This window comes from Ictidomys tridecemlineatus, chromosome 1, assembly GCF_052094955.1.
Source record: "Ictidomys tridecemlineatus isolate mIctTri1 chromosome 1, mIctTri1.hap1, whole genome shotgun sequence".
Classification (NCBI taxonomy): domain Eukaryota; kingdom Metazoa; phylum Chordata; class Mammalia; order Rodentia; family Sciuridae; genus Ictidomys; species Ictidomys tridecemlineatus.
In genome coordinates this window covers 251280470-251295056 of record NC_135477.1, presented here as the reverse complement: position 1 = coordinate 251295056, position 14587 = coordinate 251280470, and the positions used below count along the sequence as shown (strand labels likewise).

Below are 14587 nucleotides of genomic sequence, written 5' to 3'. Positions count from 1 at the left end.
TTTTTTTCATTCCATGACTTTTTGATTGCTATGGGTCAGTTGTAAAAAGAACCAAGGCCCCACATTTCTTTTTTTTTTTCCTTGCTTGACTTCTTTTAAGTTAAATTGTTTTCTTTCCCTGGTATTTCCTCTAAACTTAGACATCAGATACAAAGGCCTGGTTAAACTCAGGTTCTGTTTTGTGCAAGTACACTGCGGAGGTGTCACATCACAGCTCTCCCATGAGAAAGCACATCATGTTTGTCTTGTTTCTTCAGGGATGCTGGACTGGTCTGCAATTCAGGCAGTGGGTCCTGATCCTTCCATATTTAAATGACCCCCTCAACAATGTTTCATTTATTATTATTATTTAGGGGGATGCTTTTTAAAGCTCTTTTTCTTTAAACTATACTAGGATTTAATGAAATTTTGTGTATTTAATATTTTTTTTTAATTCAACTGTGGTAATTTTCTTTTTGAACAACTAATTGTTCCACCATTGCCCAGTGTGGGAGCCCCTTCAGTTGACTTTACGATCATTTGTTTATTTTTAATTTTCTTAAAAAAAAAAAAAAACAGCTTCATTGAAGCATCATCTATATATCACAGAACTTATCTATTTAACAGCTTTTACTTTTGATATAGTGAGATGTGATAGCACATATTTATATTTTTAAGACTCAGTCTTAAATAAATGCTTTTCTTTTTTAGATCATCTCAGACCTTGAGTCTTGGAATGATGAGCTTTCTCAACAAATGAATGACTTTGACACAGAAGATCTCACAATTGCAGAACAGCGCCTCCAGCACCATGCAGACAAGGCCTTGACCATGAATAACTTGACTTTTGATGTCATTCACCAAGGGCAGGATCTTCTGCAGTATGTCAATGAAGTCCAGGCCTCTGGTAAGAAGACTTATTCCATCCTATATCAATTGTGGTTTCTTTTTATCACCATGGAAATTTAGTTTATTTCAATTCGGTGTCTGCAAATTCTGTATCCCTGCTATATGGCTATTATTAATAGTCTGATCTTTAAAAGGAAATGCTTTGCTTTTTTATTTCACATATTATAGTCACATTCAACCATATGGTTAGGAAACTTAACCTGAATAGTATTCTCATGTGTTATTTCAAGAAGCGTGTACTTTAGTGTTACAAAATGATGTGTTTATCTGAATGAAATGCAAACCATAAGAAAATATTTTCACATTTTTATTTTTTTCTTAGTTTATATTTTGCCAGCAGATGTCACTATAAGCTCAAAAATGTAACTCTTATATTAGGAACTTACTTGGCAACAATCCTGTATACAATATTATTTGTTTTGCACAAACTAAAAGTAAATTTTTAAAACTGTGTATATTGAGGACAACTACAGAAATCGAAGTTCACACATTCGCAAAGGATGCTGCATGGCCACTGTGTACCATGTAGGAAATAGGTTTAGTTTGATCACCTCTATGTTCTCAGATAACCAGCATGCTGGGAGACTCCCTCTACTGGGTTGGACCCTTCTTCAGCCTGCCCACCAGCACATCGGTCTGGCTCCAGCAGGCAGGTCATTACAGAGCAGATTGTGCCATCTAACGGGAACAGAAAGTTGAAATGCTAGTTGAGTTCTAGGCTCTCCCTTCAATGTCCACAGGCGTGGAGCTGCTTTGTGATAGAGATGTAGATATGGCAACTCGAGTCCAGGACCTGTTGGAGTTTCTTCATGAAAAGCAGCAGGAGTTGGATTTAGCTGCAGAACAGCACCGGAAGCACCTGGAGCAGTGCGTGCAGCTGCGCCATCTACAGGCAGAGGTGAAACAGGTGAGCAAAGGATGAGTTGTGCCAAGATGAGGCTGCCTGGGACCCTTGACAACACGGACAGACACCCTGGGAATTCTGGCCTGTTAATGTGCTCCTCATTAGAACACACTGTCTTACCATATAAGATAATACACCAATATAATATCTAATTGTGAAACTGGAGCCATTGGCCCACACAGCTCTCTATTCTATAGTAGAAATGGCTTTTCTGCCCAGCAGTTATAGCACTTGAGGGTAACATCCACATGATTGTTTTGTTATTGGTTCTCTCTTGCTTGGAACTCTGAGCACATTGCTTCCTAAGCTAAATAACTATATTTTGGGGGATTGGCAAATATTGTTATCAGTCTGGACAGGATCACAGTCTGTGTAGGGATAGGACATTTCTTGGATTATCAGGATGCTATAATTCCACATCCTGGGTGGCATGGCACAAAATGAAAACAGGACACGTGGAATTGCTTCAAACCAAATGCCAGTGGGTGTCCCCATTCCTGGATTTTGCATTTTATCCCATGGACAAAGGGAGTCTGCTGATAAAAAGCTCAGTGAAGGGGAAATGAGGCTGTGGTGTTCTGGTTTGATTGGAGGAGGATACCTGATGCCTCTGTCCATGAGCAGAATGTGGGGAAGAAACAGGTGGCACTCACAGTAGGGCACATGTTCTGTCTCCTTGGAACTGCTCCAAAGTGCTCATTGGTCTCCTGTGTGCCACTATTAGTCTGGATATTTGAAGCAAAGTATGTGACCTGCTTATTAAGTGTTTGTTTTTACCAAACACACACACACACACACACACACACACACACACACACACATTTATTTAAGAAACAAACTAGTATATGCCTTAGCAATTACCTTTGTTTGTAAGAGAAATTAAGGGTGCCTTTAAAAAGGTATTTTCCTGGGGTTGGGTATGTAGTTCAGTGGTAGAGTGTTTGCCAAGCCTGAATAAGCCCTTGGTTTCATCCCTAGCACTATAGAAAACAAAACAAATCACAAAGCATTTCTCCCCTCCCCTCACCATATTTTTTCCCAGCAGAGAGTAGATTTCTAATGTTCATTCAGTGACCATACGATACATTAGGCTGAGATTTTGATGATAGGTGGCCTTTCCCTTATGGTTGCCAAATGGCCATCACCTCAACACCCCAAGCACCACGAATGGGGAAGTATAACAGGAGGTGGCACCTGCACTAAAAAGTATTTTTACGAACTCTCCCAGATGCTGCTGCTTTGGTCTCATTGATTTGGTTTTGTCATAGCTGTAAGTAATCTGTGACAGGAGGTGAGAAGTGGTTTTGTTCATTTGTTTATTTTTAATGTTCTCCCAAAATCTGTGGGGATTTTGTTTTGTTTGTGTAAATAAGAGCAGAATTGTTATTATGTAGGTAACAAGGAGTCTCTGCCCCAAATAACTATCCAGAATGATTTTCCACAGTTTCTGTGGCTTCTGCTGTCAGAACTAGCTTTCTATCTTGTTTGTATGTGAACTTGAGAAGTTCACGGTTTGAGCCTGAGCCTGGTAGTACAACCTAGATCACACTTCGGTTGTTGTGCCACTTATTAGCACTAACATTAAGTTGGAAAATGAAATAAATAATTTCCTCTTATCAAGCTGTTTGCCAATTTTGTGTGTTCATTAGGAATGAAAGAACCTGAAAGGGAATGAAAATACTTCTTTTGATTATCGGGATTCTTTGTGTCAGTAAGATTTCTAATATGTGGTCCTCAAACTTTTTTTTTTTTTTTTTTTTTTTTTAAGTAAGATGCTGAGTAATGAACCCAGGGATGCTTTACCACTGAGCCACATGCCCATCCCTTTTAATTTTTTTTTTTTTTTTGAGACAGGGTCTCACTAAGCTGCTGAGGCTAGCCTTGAACTTGTTATCTTCCTGCCCTCACCTCCCAAATCACTTGCACCACTGCACCAGCTCCTCAAACTATTCTGACCTTTGTTCTAATGCAACACACTACACTGTCTCTCCACCATTCTGTATTAAAAATAATAAAGTTGTAGCTCTTGATACCAGGTGCTAATGAAAGCTGTTGGGCTCTGCCAGTAGGATATTAAAAACAACCAGAACTTCATCCCTGCCAAGAACCTCTTGACCACCTTGTAGACTTGGATCTGCTCCCTGTGGTCTGCAGGATGCACTGGAAAGTCCATCACTTGTAGTAACCCTGTGTTATGTTTCAGGTGCTGGGGTGGATACGCAATGGAGAGTCTATGTTAAATGCCGGGCTGATCACAGCCAGTTCACTGCAGGAGGCAGAGCAGCTGCAGAGAGAGCATGAGCAGTTCCAGCATGCTATCGAGGTGAGGAGGTGCCCTGTCTCTGTGGTGAGTCTTTCTCAACATGGGACCAGCCTCTAACTCCTAATATGGTACTGACTATGGAACCGCCCAGGGCTCAAATGGTAAAGAAATGAGAATGCTTATAAATCTACTGTTGGTTACCTCAGATGGAACACCAGCTGAAGAGAAGTGAGGTTACAAATCCCAGCCAGGTGACCTTTTAGTGAGGGTCCACACACGAAGCAGCTTCTGTGTCCTTTGCAGGTTGCACTTTCTCTGATCAGGAATGCCTTGGAACCAGGGAACCCAAATTAGTCTTGGCTGAGTTTTTTAATGCCTTGCTGGTCTTGCTGGTACAATCTTGCGATGTGATCAGCAAAGCAGAGAGCTTTGGGTTTCACCGTGATCTGGTATAAATCATGAACTCACTTATCAGTAAATAATGCTAACAATAAAACTCCTCAAGCTTCTGCTTAAAAGCAGCATTATTCATCTCAGCAAAGGACAAAAGGGTCAGTTTGTGCTAGACTGTAGCAAAAGCCTCGGCCAGTCTGGGTGCACTCCCCTTCACTCTCAGCAAGTGCACTGATTGTCCTTAGGACTATATTGTGGGGACTCATAGGTAATAGTTGTGATTGGTGGTCTCAAAGTCAAGGGAAAAAAGAATTTGATGCTAGAAAACTTGTTTCCTGCTGTAATATACCTATTGCCAGCCAGAGAAGAAAGCCACCAAAGTCACCACTAATCACTCCCATAGATTAATTTATTTTGAACCACACAGTGCCAGTGGACATAACACTTCTTCCTGTGTCTCCAACTTCAAGCCGCTTTTGAAAACTGTAAAACTACTGTGTGAAGTGATTTCTGGTAATTATTTTACCAGTGTTAAGTTACTGGGTGAAGGATGAGATTGTCATATACAAATTTTTATGGAATCGTTTCCACTATTTTGGGTGAAATGCAACATTTTACTTTCTTTTCTCTTTTATCTGCATCCATAGAGAACCCTATGCTGCCCTGACAGCTCTCCCCACCCAGCATTCTAATTCTCCCACATAGCGACCCTGACCTCAGCCCTTACAGACCTGGTGAGAATATAGAACAAGACTGTCACTGGATTTACTATGTGGTTATTAGATTTATTACATGGAATAGACCTCCAAAGAATATAGTTATTGTGCCCTTAGCTTTTCTTTAATTTTTTGTTTTCTTTTTAAAACTGCTTGTCCTTTCCAACTTTTTCACTGGAGTCCAAAGCTTAAGCTGAAAATGAGAATGAAAAGCATTCATCCTGGCCACAATTCCTCCACATGTTCTTTGCCTCCAGCAGCTATTATAAGAAGAACCAATAGGAATAATAAACTTGAAACATTTCAACAGCTTTTTTAGAATATTGGCTATCAGGGTCTTTCCTGGTATTTCTCTGAGAAACCCCACAGTTGAGACCCATGTACTTCATCCTTCATTAGATGAATTAAATAAAAATGCAGTTGTAGCTAAGCATAAACTGTTTTACTTAACTGTGCGCCATGCTTTGGGAAGAGTCCTAGTGAGTATTACCTGGAGCAGATTATGTACCATCATGAAAAGCGTCCCAGTTCCTTCTAGTCAGTATGTGATACTTGTGCTAAATATAAATAAGCCTTTCTTTGTCTTCCTTTTCTCAAGAAAACGCACCAGAGTGCACTGCAGGTGCAGCAGAAGGCTGAGGCAATGCTTCAGGCCAATCACTATGACATGGACATGATCCGGGACTGTGCTGAGAAGGTGGCCTCACACTGGCAGCAGCTCATGCTCAAAATGGAAGATCGCCTCAAGCTTGTCAATGCCTCTGTTGCCTTCTACAAAACTTCAGAGCAGGTCAGGAGAGAAGGTTCATTCCCTGGGCTTCCAGCTGACATTTTATTTTGGGTTAACTTTATGAGATAGATCAGTCACCATTAACATGTCTGTTAGTATTGAACCACTCAGTTCTAAGTTAAGCAGAGAAAAGGCATATTATATAATTGAAATTTTTCTTGCACCTTGGATATCAAAGAACAATGGGTTGGAAAGTAGCTGAGAAGATAGATTTCTTTGAGCCAGGAATCTTCTTCCCTCACAGGTCTGCAGTGTCCTAGAGAGCCTAGAGCAGGAATACAAGAGAGAGGAAGACTGGTGTGGTGGAGCTGACAAGCTGGGCCCCAATTCTGAGACAGACCATGTCACCCCGATGATCAGCAAGCACCTTGAACAAAAGGAGGCTTTCCTAAAGGTATGGAGCTGGCTTTGCTAGTTGCCAAAAGTGTACACGGATCCAGAGGATCCACTGAAAACAAGAGAGAACGTCCTGACTGATGGAGTGATACTGTAGATACTTCTGTAGGCACAGCCTGCATTTTCCGAGGGAAATCCCCACACCCTCACAGCTCTTGCTTGTGCAGATAGTGAATGGAGTAACACATCAGTGATATTATATGTCTTACTGGTTTTCATGGGGAAATAACTAGAAACCTGTTTGGCCAAGGATTGGAGGATTGGTTGGAAGTCACAATACTAAATAATTCTGGAGCTCTGTATCAAAGTTCCATGAGGCTTTTCTGAGGTGCGGTGATGCCAATTGAAACTTTGCCAAATGAGTCTGGAGACAGAGAGAAAATGATTGGTTGGTCAGTTGATTGATTGATTGATTGATTGATTGGGTGAAATGTAATACTTACAGCAATCTTCTGTTGGACACTTAGCTTCTCTAGGACTACAGGTTGAGCCTCATTAGACACATGAAAGCACAGGTGGAACAACATGAACCCGTGACGCTTAGAGGGCCAGCCACTTGGGGAACTCTCCCTGCAAGAGGAGTGGTCGCATCCAGACAGACTAGATGTTCTCTGTCTAAGAAGCTTTAGACGAGGACTTTCAAAAATGTCACATTTTTATGTATGTCATATTTGATCACACAAAAATCACAGATGTACCTTGAAACAGTTAAATTTTTAGAACTGGTCAAATGTTTTGAAATATTTAGAACTAATGCTTCTTCTGTGTTGTATTCTTAAGATACTTAAAAAACAAATTCTGAGATTCTGTTTGCTACCACCAGTTGGACCTGTTAGAAATAGGTGGGGTGTTTACTTTTCCTTGTCACCTCATTAAGTTAGGTTTTTCTCATTGCTTCAGCATTCTGACCCTCAAAGGCCATCTCCTGTTGCATTTGATAATTTTTGTTTTATAACTGAAGGGGATTACCTGACAGATATTGTTTAGTCTGGAAAAATAAATTTTGACTCTTTGAAAATTATATTTGGCAATTCATTTTGGGCTTCTACCATTGCTTTTCTTTTAAGCCAGCCAGAATGAGAAAACTATAGTTTCTTCAGTTGTTAATTGTAACTGTGTCAAATAAGACCTTAAAGACCCGGACCCCAGCTTGTCACTGCTATTTAAATTTTACAACATGTCAATCACTGTGAATATATTTTGAATTATAGTCAATTTGCCTTCCTTGCTCAAGAATCCATTTGACAGAAAAGAAAAATGACTACTTAGCTAAAATATTAAGAAAGATATTCAAGTAAAATTACAAAAGGAAAATAATTTTAAGTCAGTTCTTATAAAGGACTTAAGCATTTGAGAATGTTGGTATCCCTGAGCGAGACTCTCATGGATACCAAAGATCTATTATACATTAATGAAATTACTTACATGATCTCTCCTACTACCCAAACGTATAATATCATTTATTTATTTGTACAATAACAGCACATAACAAACAATCCCAAAACTGAATGGTTCAAGTAATTGGCAAACTAAAACCAAGTGCTTAATCTGGCCATACTCTTCTATTTACATATGTTTGTGGATGCTTTCATCTACAATTGGATTGAGGAGTTGTAAAAGAGTGCCTGTATGCTCCTCCAGAGGGATTTACAGAAACCCAGGTACACTTCAACTGGGCCCTGTAATTCAGAGTTTCTTCTAAGTGTGCAATCAAGTTTATGATGCTGTAAAATCAAGGCTCAGCAGAGAGTGGCTTCACTTCCTCTCCTGCTGTAGTCCAGTGGCTGTGCTCAGTCCCCTAACCTGTGCACTTCTCCATTGGACAGCTCTTAATATAGCATCTTAGGTTTTCAGAAAAGGAGCTGTGAAAGAGATTTTTTAAAAATTGAAATAGGATTGAACCTACTCATTTTTAAATGACAAGTTGGTCAAATGAAAAGTTAGACATACATTAGAGCCGAGCCATATGATATTATCATCCCTGTGTTCTCAAGTACACGTTTATGTAAGTCAAATTAACACACGTTGCTCTTCATTATTAGGCTTGCACACTTGCTAGGAGGAATGCAGACGTCTTCCTGAAATACCTACACAGGAACAGTGTGAACATGCCAGGAATGGTGACACACATCAAGGCTCCAGAGCAGCAAGTGAAAAGTGAGTGTACAGGAAGCAATCTCTCCATCCAGGACTTTCACTAATCATTAAGGAAATCTGCAGGCTGAGAGTATATTGAATAAGTTGACGAATATTATCAGCAAATGCATCATTGAGCATATTTATTACTGTTGACTATATTTCTGTAAAATGTTACCAATTTTATATTCCTAAGACATAATTAATCAAAGCAAATTGTGAAATATTTATGTAATTTAATACCATTTGAGTAGAAAAAAATCTACAAAACCATTTCTACATTTAAGTGTAATCACATTGGAAAAGATCTGGGAAAATGTGAGCTGAAGTGTGAAGATTGATATATGCCAGGTGCAGGTGGCACACACCTGTAATCACAGCGGATCGGGCAGTTGAGGCAGGAGGATTGCAAGTTCAAAGCCAGCATTACCAGCTTATCGAGGCCCAAAGCAACACAGCAAGAAGAACTTATTCTTATTTGAGGAAACTTACTCTTTTTAAGGATGTCCAATATAATGAAACTGTATTCTAGGTACTATTTATTTGATTTATAATTTCTGTCTTGGGCATTTTTTTCTTAAAAATATTTTCTAGAATAAAGCAAAAAATTTTAAAAGCGTACAAAAGTATGTATAAATGACATGATTTCTTTGCCAGTGGTAATCACTATCAGAACCTTTTTGTATATTATATCTGTGCATAGGTTTGTTTATAGAGAAATACAAACTTATGTATATTCACTCACCCGTCTCACTATTTTTTTTTTTTTGCAAAAATGAAACTGTTTTTCTCTGTAACCTGATATTCCCATTAATATTACAGCTTATTCACCTTTCCATATCAGAATTTAGAGATCTATTCTCTGTTTTTGGATGTTGGGTGCAACATTGATGTAACTGATGTAACTTGCCCCTGTTTACACTTTGTTGCCCTGCTTCAGTGTCCCATCAGCTCCTTGGTGTTTGTACACCTTGGTGCAGATAATTGTGATTATTCACATAAGCACCATGTACCTGAAAGATAATTCCTGGTAAGAATGTATACACATTTTCAGTGTCATTGCCTGTTGCCACATTGTCCTCTGTGAGGGTCATACTCAGTTTTTTACCCTTAGTAATATAGAATAATGAGTACCTGCTTTTTCTGTCCTTTCCAACACTGGATAATCTCAGGATTTGCCAGGAAAACAGTGAAAAATGATCTTTTTCTTTGAGTGAAGTTGAACAGGTATTTGCATATTTAATTTAAAATTGTAAACTTCAGGGCTAGGGGTGTAGCTCAGTGTAACTCAGTGGTATGCCGCTCTCTGGCTGGGCACAATTCAGGAGCCACCTATCAAAAGAAACTAACTTTATTTTTAGAACTACAAACGCCAAACAAAACAACTCCTCAGGAAAAAACCTTCAGAACCCAACTGCCACCACTGGCTTCCACAAGCCTCTCACCCCCACCCCAGCCTCTCCACCTCCCACAATCCTCCTGCTCTTGAGGCCGATTGGCTGGGTTGTGTGGGCGGAGCCAAAGAAGTCCCCCAATGAGCAGCTCCGCAGAGGAGCCAATCAGCTAGATGTTGCTGGGGCCGCTGTGAGCCAATCATCAGCTGGCAGTCTGAAGGGTAGGGAAACAGCCCAATGAACATCACCGCAGCGGAGCCAATCAGCTAGATGTTGCTGGGGCTGCTGTGAGCCAATCATCAGCTGGCAGCTGGAAGTTTGCTGGGGCCCCTTTGGCTGTGGCTCTCAACAGTGGTAGATATGTACTTAGCATGTGCAAGGCCCTAGATTTCATCCAGAGCTCCCTGAAGAATTGTGAACCCAATATTTATATGCTTTGCTCATTTTTTATGGGTTGTTCACTTTTCTTTTCTATTGAATTGATTAAATAAATTAGGTCTGTGTTTTATATATTCCCAGTAGTTTTTCCTGGGAAAACTATTATTTTGTAATATTTTAATGGTGATTAATATTTGATTATGACATTTTTAGTTTTTATGCATCAAGAATTTTTTGCATTTATAGATTCATGTTTCTCTGCTTCCCTAGTTCCCTGTTTCATGTCCCTCCTCCTTCTAAGAGTTTATGTTTAAAAATAATAATAATGGGGCTGGGGATGTGGCTCAAGCAGTAGTGCGCTCGCCTGGCACGTGTGCAGCCCAGGTTCCATCCTCAGCACCACATACAAAGATGTAGTGTCCGCCGAAAACTAAAAAATAAACATTAAAAAAATTAATAATAATAATAATGGCAAACAAACAAAAGCACTTTTGTTTTCTTCTAGAGTTCCACCATTTTGATATACGACCTCTACCATGTACTAACTGCCTTCTGCAGAAGGCTCTAGTAGATCTGAACAAAATGCCTAATGCTGATACTTTTCCAGCTATCAGAGAATTGTCCCAGTGGAGGATAATAATTGAATATCCTGCTAATCCAGTTAGCTGGAGTATTGTGAACTGATTTTTTTAAGTTTCTAACTGCTCTCTTTTATAAGGTAATAAATCACAGTGAAAGAGTGAATAGAGAGTCTGGTTGGTGTGTTCATTGAGAACCTTGGACAATAAAACTGGTTTCTTGACACTCTGATTTGCTGTGACATTGCATGGTAGTCTTAAAAAAAAAAAGAGGATTAGATAGGGGTCTTAATAGAACTCAAGCACCAATGTGCATCTTTTTTCTTTTTTCTCTTAGATATCTTGAATGAACTCTTCCAACGGGAGAACAGGGTACTGCATTATTGGACCATGAGGAAGAGACGGCTGGACCAGTGCCAGCAGTATGTGGTCTTTGAGCGAAGTGCCAAGCAGGTCAGTGTAAACCTGGCCATCCACCACTGCCGCCTGCCCGCCTCCATGCTTCCATCCTCAGGCAGATTTTTGTCATTGCAGGCATCCTGAGAATCACTTTTTAATGCCCCAGACAGTCTTGCCTTTTAATTAAATTTGTTATAAAATCAAACCCCATAGTCTGGTAAAAGTTAGTCACTCAGTATTTTTGACCCTCAACAAGTGGGCTAGCCTTTCAGCTTTCCTTTAATGCTGTACCTCACATTTATAATAGCCAAGCACAAAAAAAATCATCATGTTTATTATTTAAAAAGCATTGTGGAAGCTGGGTATAGTGGTGTATGTCTATAACCCTAGAGGCTCGGGAGGCTGAATCTTGATTCTGTACTTACGTAAATGCAATGGGTAGGATTCTTTTTATATTGCTGTATTTACATTTTTAAGACGAGGTTTTATGTTTTTGACAAGTCAAGCTGAAACTAAATAGGAAATAGGACATAATTTTTAACAATTCAGTATAGTCAAAAGAGATTCATGCTTTTGGTTAAGGCAGAAACATCAAGGCTAACATTCAGAGTATCCCCCTTTCACAGTCACTGTGGGACTAAAGTGCTTCTGCTGAGATCATCAGTCATGGAAGCTCGTTTTAGGATAAAATCTCTTTACCCCTATCTTATATGTTAACATTCCAGTCACTTCTCTTTGGCCTTCATGTAGCATAAGAATCTTTGTACTGTTTATTCTGAATTGCTTTGGGAGGTAGGCACGGGACAGAAGGCATGTTTCTTCAATACTTGCATGTGAACAGGCCCAGGCTGAGTGCTCATTGTGTGGCATCTCATGTCCTCCATGTAAATTAGTTTGGAGTCACAGAGGCCCTGATGCTGCTGGTCATTGACAACCCAATTCTCAACTGTGACTCAGACCTGGGATGCCCCTGAAACTACTCACAGAAACATGTGCCTGCCACAAGCAAGAATTCCAGGAAGTCTTCATAGCCCAAGGGAAATTAATTTTTCCTTGGCATGGATTTTCCACTTAGGGAACTGATTTCATCCTATTCTGTGTGTTGGTCTCACAGGGGTGACCTGTACCCAGAACTGCCCAGTTCCCTCAGATTGATATGTTGGGGTCCATGGGTCATGGATCTGGCACCCTGATGGCTTTCTCTCATCTTAGCTGATATCACCAGGTGTTGGAGTCATATCCCAACAGTGAGGAGGCAAGCTGTGACGTTTTATGTCATATTTCATTTTCTTCATTTTATTTAAAGATCATTTGATCATATTTCAGAATTATGGGAGGCCTGCTTTGGTTTCTAACTAGAGAAGCTTTCTTATTTTTTTCTTACATATCTTTTTTCTCTCTTTGTTGCAAAACAAGTTATCATTTAGCTATAGAAAAGCAAAATTGTAGATAATTCTGTTGGCAGAGAAAGATAAGTTCCTAGTGTTAACAGGTGGTGACCCAGCAGCACTGTGACTCTCCTAGAGTTCTGCTCTGCACTTGAATCACAGCACTCAGGCAAATGTCAACTCGTCATAGCAGACCATGCCTTGAGGACCCTCACTTATTTGCAGTTTTCAGGGTAGCACACTAAGGGAGGCACGTGGCCTAGGAGGAATGTGGTGCAGTAACCTGGGGCTTCCCTGGTGCTGCCTCTGGCGTGCCTTCCCTCAGGTTTCCTGGGACCCCATTCCTGATCCTCCTCTCTTATCTCCACCTCTGAAGGCAGGCTTTCTGGGAGCTCAGTTTGCCCTGTGACTGCCTCTCTTTCCTCTCTTCTCACCTTTTTATCTGGGGTATCTCCCAGCTGTGGTCTCCATTTCTGCTCTCCAGATGTATGCATTCCAGGTACCTCCATGGAGTGTGTCCATTTGGTCTCACCAGAAACAAAACTGCACTTGTGTTTCTTGTGTCCCTGCTCATCTTGCCAGGAATGACAAGCAGTGTTACTCTTGATTCCTATCTTTCCCTTGTCTTCCCACCTTCTCTCATTTAGGTTCAGGGGTTGCCAGTCTTCCAGATGTCTCTGTCTTGCCTTTCCCTCTTCACCCCTTCACCCTAGTGGAATCCCAATCATGTCTTCTGGCTCTCCACTCCAAACCTTTGTTCACAAAATAGACACATTTACTTTCAGAAGGAAATCTCACCTACTTATGACCTTCAGTACCCCACCTACTCCAGTTTCCTTTCCAGCCTGTCCTGCCATCTTGTCTTACAGCAGGCCGAGTTGGCCCTGCTCACAGCTGTGACATGCTGATCCCTTTGCTGTCCTCAGCTCCCAGGTCCCAACTGAGTTCCACCTCCTCTGATCCCCTCTGACAAGGTCATCTTTGTCACTGCAGCCATCTTTTGTGAATTTCTTTCCATCTGTGCCTTCCTTCCCAAGCAACTGGATAGAGTTCAGGCTGCTCTTATTCCTGGGGACTCATGGCTTCTGGCTCTACAGTGTGTACTTGGGGAAAGTTTGTTATATAAATGGAGAAACTGATGAAAGTGGCCCTCGTTCATATCAGTGTTAACCTTGTTTCAGAGATGGGACAGCCATACTTAAACATGACAAAAGCCAGCTCCCAATCAGGAAACTGAAGGGCTGTATAAGTCCAGGTTTCCTTTTCATTTTGTGCTGTGAAAATGCCACAAATGCAGTGATGTATCTGGTAGAAACATGAGCATTTCTGTTCCAAGACAAGCAGCTTACAGAGAGTGATTCAAAGATTGCCAAGGGCAGGTGGAAACTTTTCTACTTTGTTTTTTTTAAGAGAGAGAATTTTTTAACATTTATTTTTTAGTTTTCGGTGGACACAACATCTTTATTTTTTTTTTTTTTATGTGGTGCTGAGTATCGAACCCAGTGCCCCGGGCATGCCAGGCAAGCACGTTACTGCTTGAGCCACATCCCCAGCCCACTTTTCTACTTTTTTAAAATGCTTCTTTTCCTTAATATTGGCTTTTTGATGTGTACATTTAAGTTACTGATTTCATTTTGGATACAAGAAAATAGAAGGAAAAAAACCACAAGAGAGTATATGACAGAATTCTCATTCCACTGCACTCTGAACCTCACTGGCCCCTTGTGTCTGGTGTCATCGTGTCTGTCCTACGGCCAGAAAGGTTAATCCCACCAGTATCTCCCTGGTCACCATGTTTATGCACAATGTAGAGGGACCCTCTGCAGGAGAACTGCAAAAAGCAAATGAAGTGGGTACAGCAAACATAGGAATAGGAAGAAAAGCCAAAAGGTGTATATGGACAGCAGGAAATATGCACCTGCTTTCCTTTCCTTCTTGTAATCAAAGCTCCCTGTAGGATTCTA

General features: G+C 40.5%; 1 protein-coding gene across 8 annotated transcripts in view; it reads left to right on the top strand.

Moving 5' to 3' along the window:
• Positions 1-14587, top strand: part of Trio (trio Rho guanine nucleotide exchange factor) — a 331000-nt gene that overhangs the window by 203084 nt on the left and 113329 nt on the right. For all 8 annotated transcript variants that reach the window (XM_078018036.1, XM_078018031.1, XM_078018037.1 and 5 more), the window contains 7 exons: positions 691-886; positions 1629-1795; positions 3996-4115; positions 5763-5954; positions 6199-6348; positions 8393-8507; positions 11174-11289. In XM_078018036.1, the coding sequence (XP_077874162.1) occupies positions 691-886; positions 1629-1795; positions 3996-4115; positions 5763-5954; positions 6199-6348; positions 8393-8507; positions 11174-11289 (1056 nt within the window). The remainder of the gene's footprint in view (positions 1-690; positions 887-1628; positions 1796-3995; positions 4116-5762; positions 5955-6198; positions 6349-8392; positions 8508-11173; positions 11290-14587) is intronic.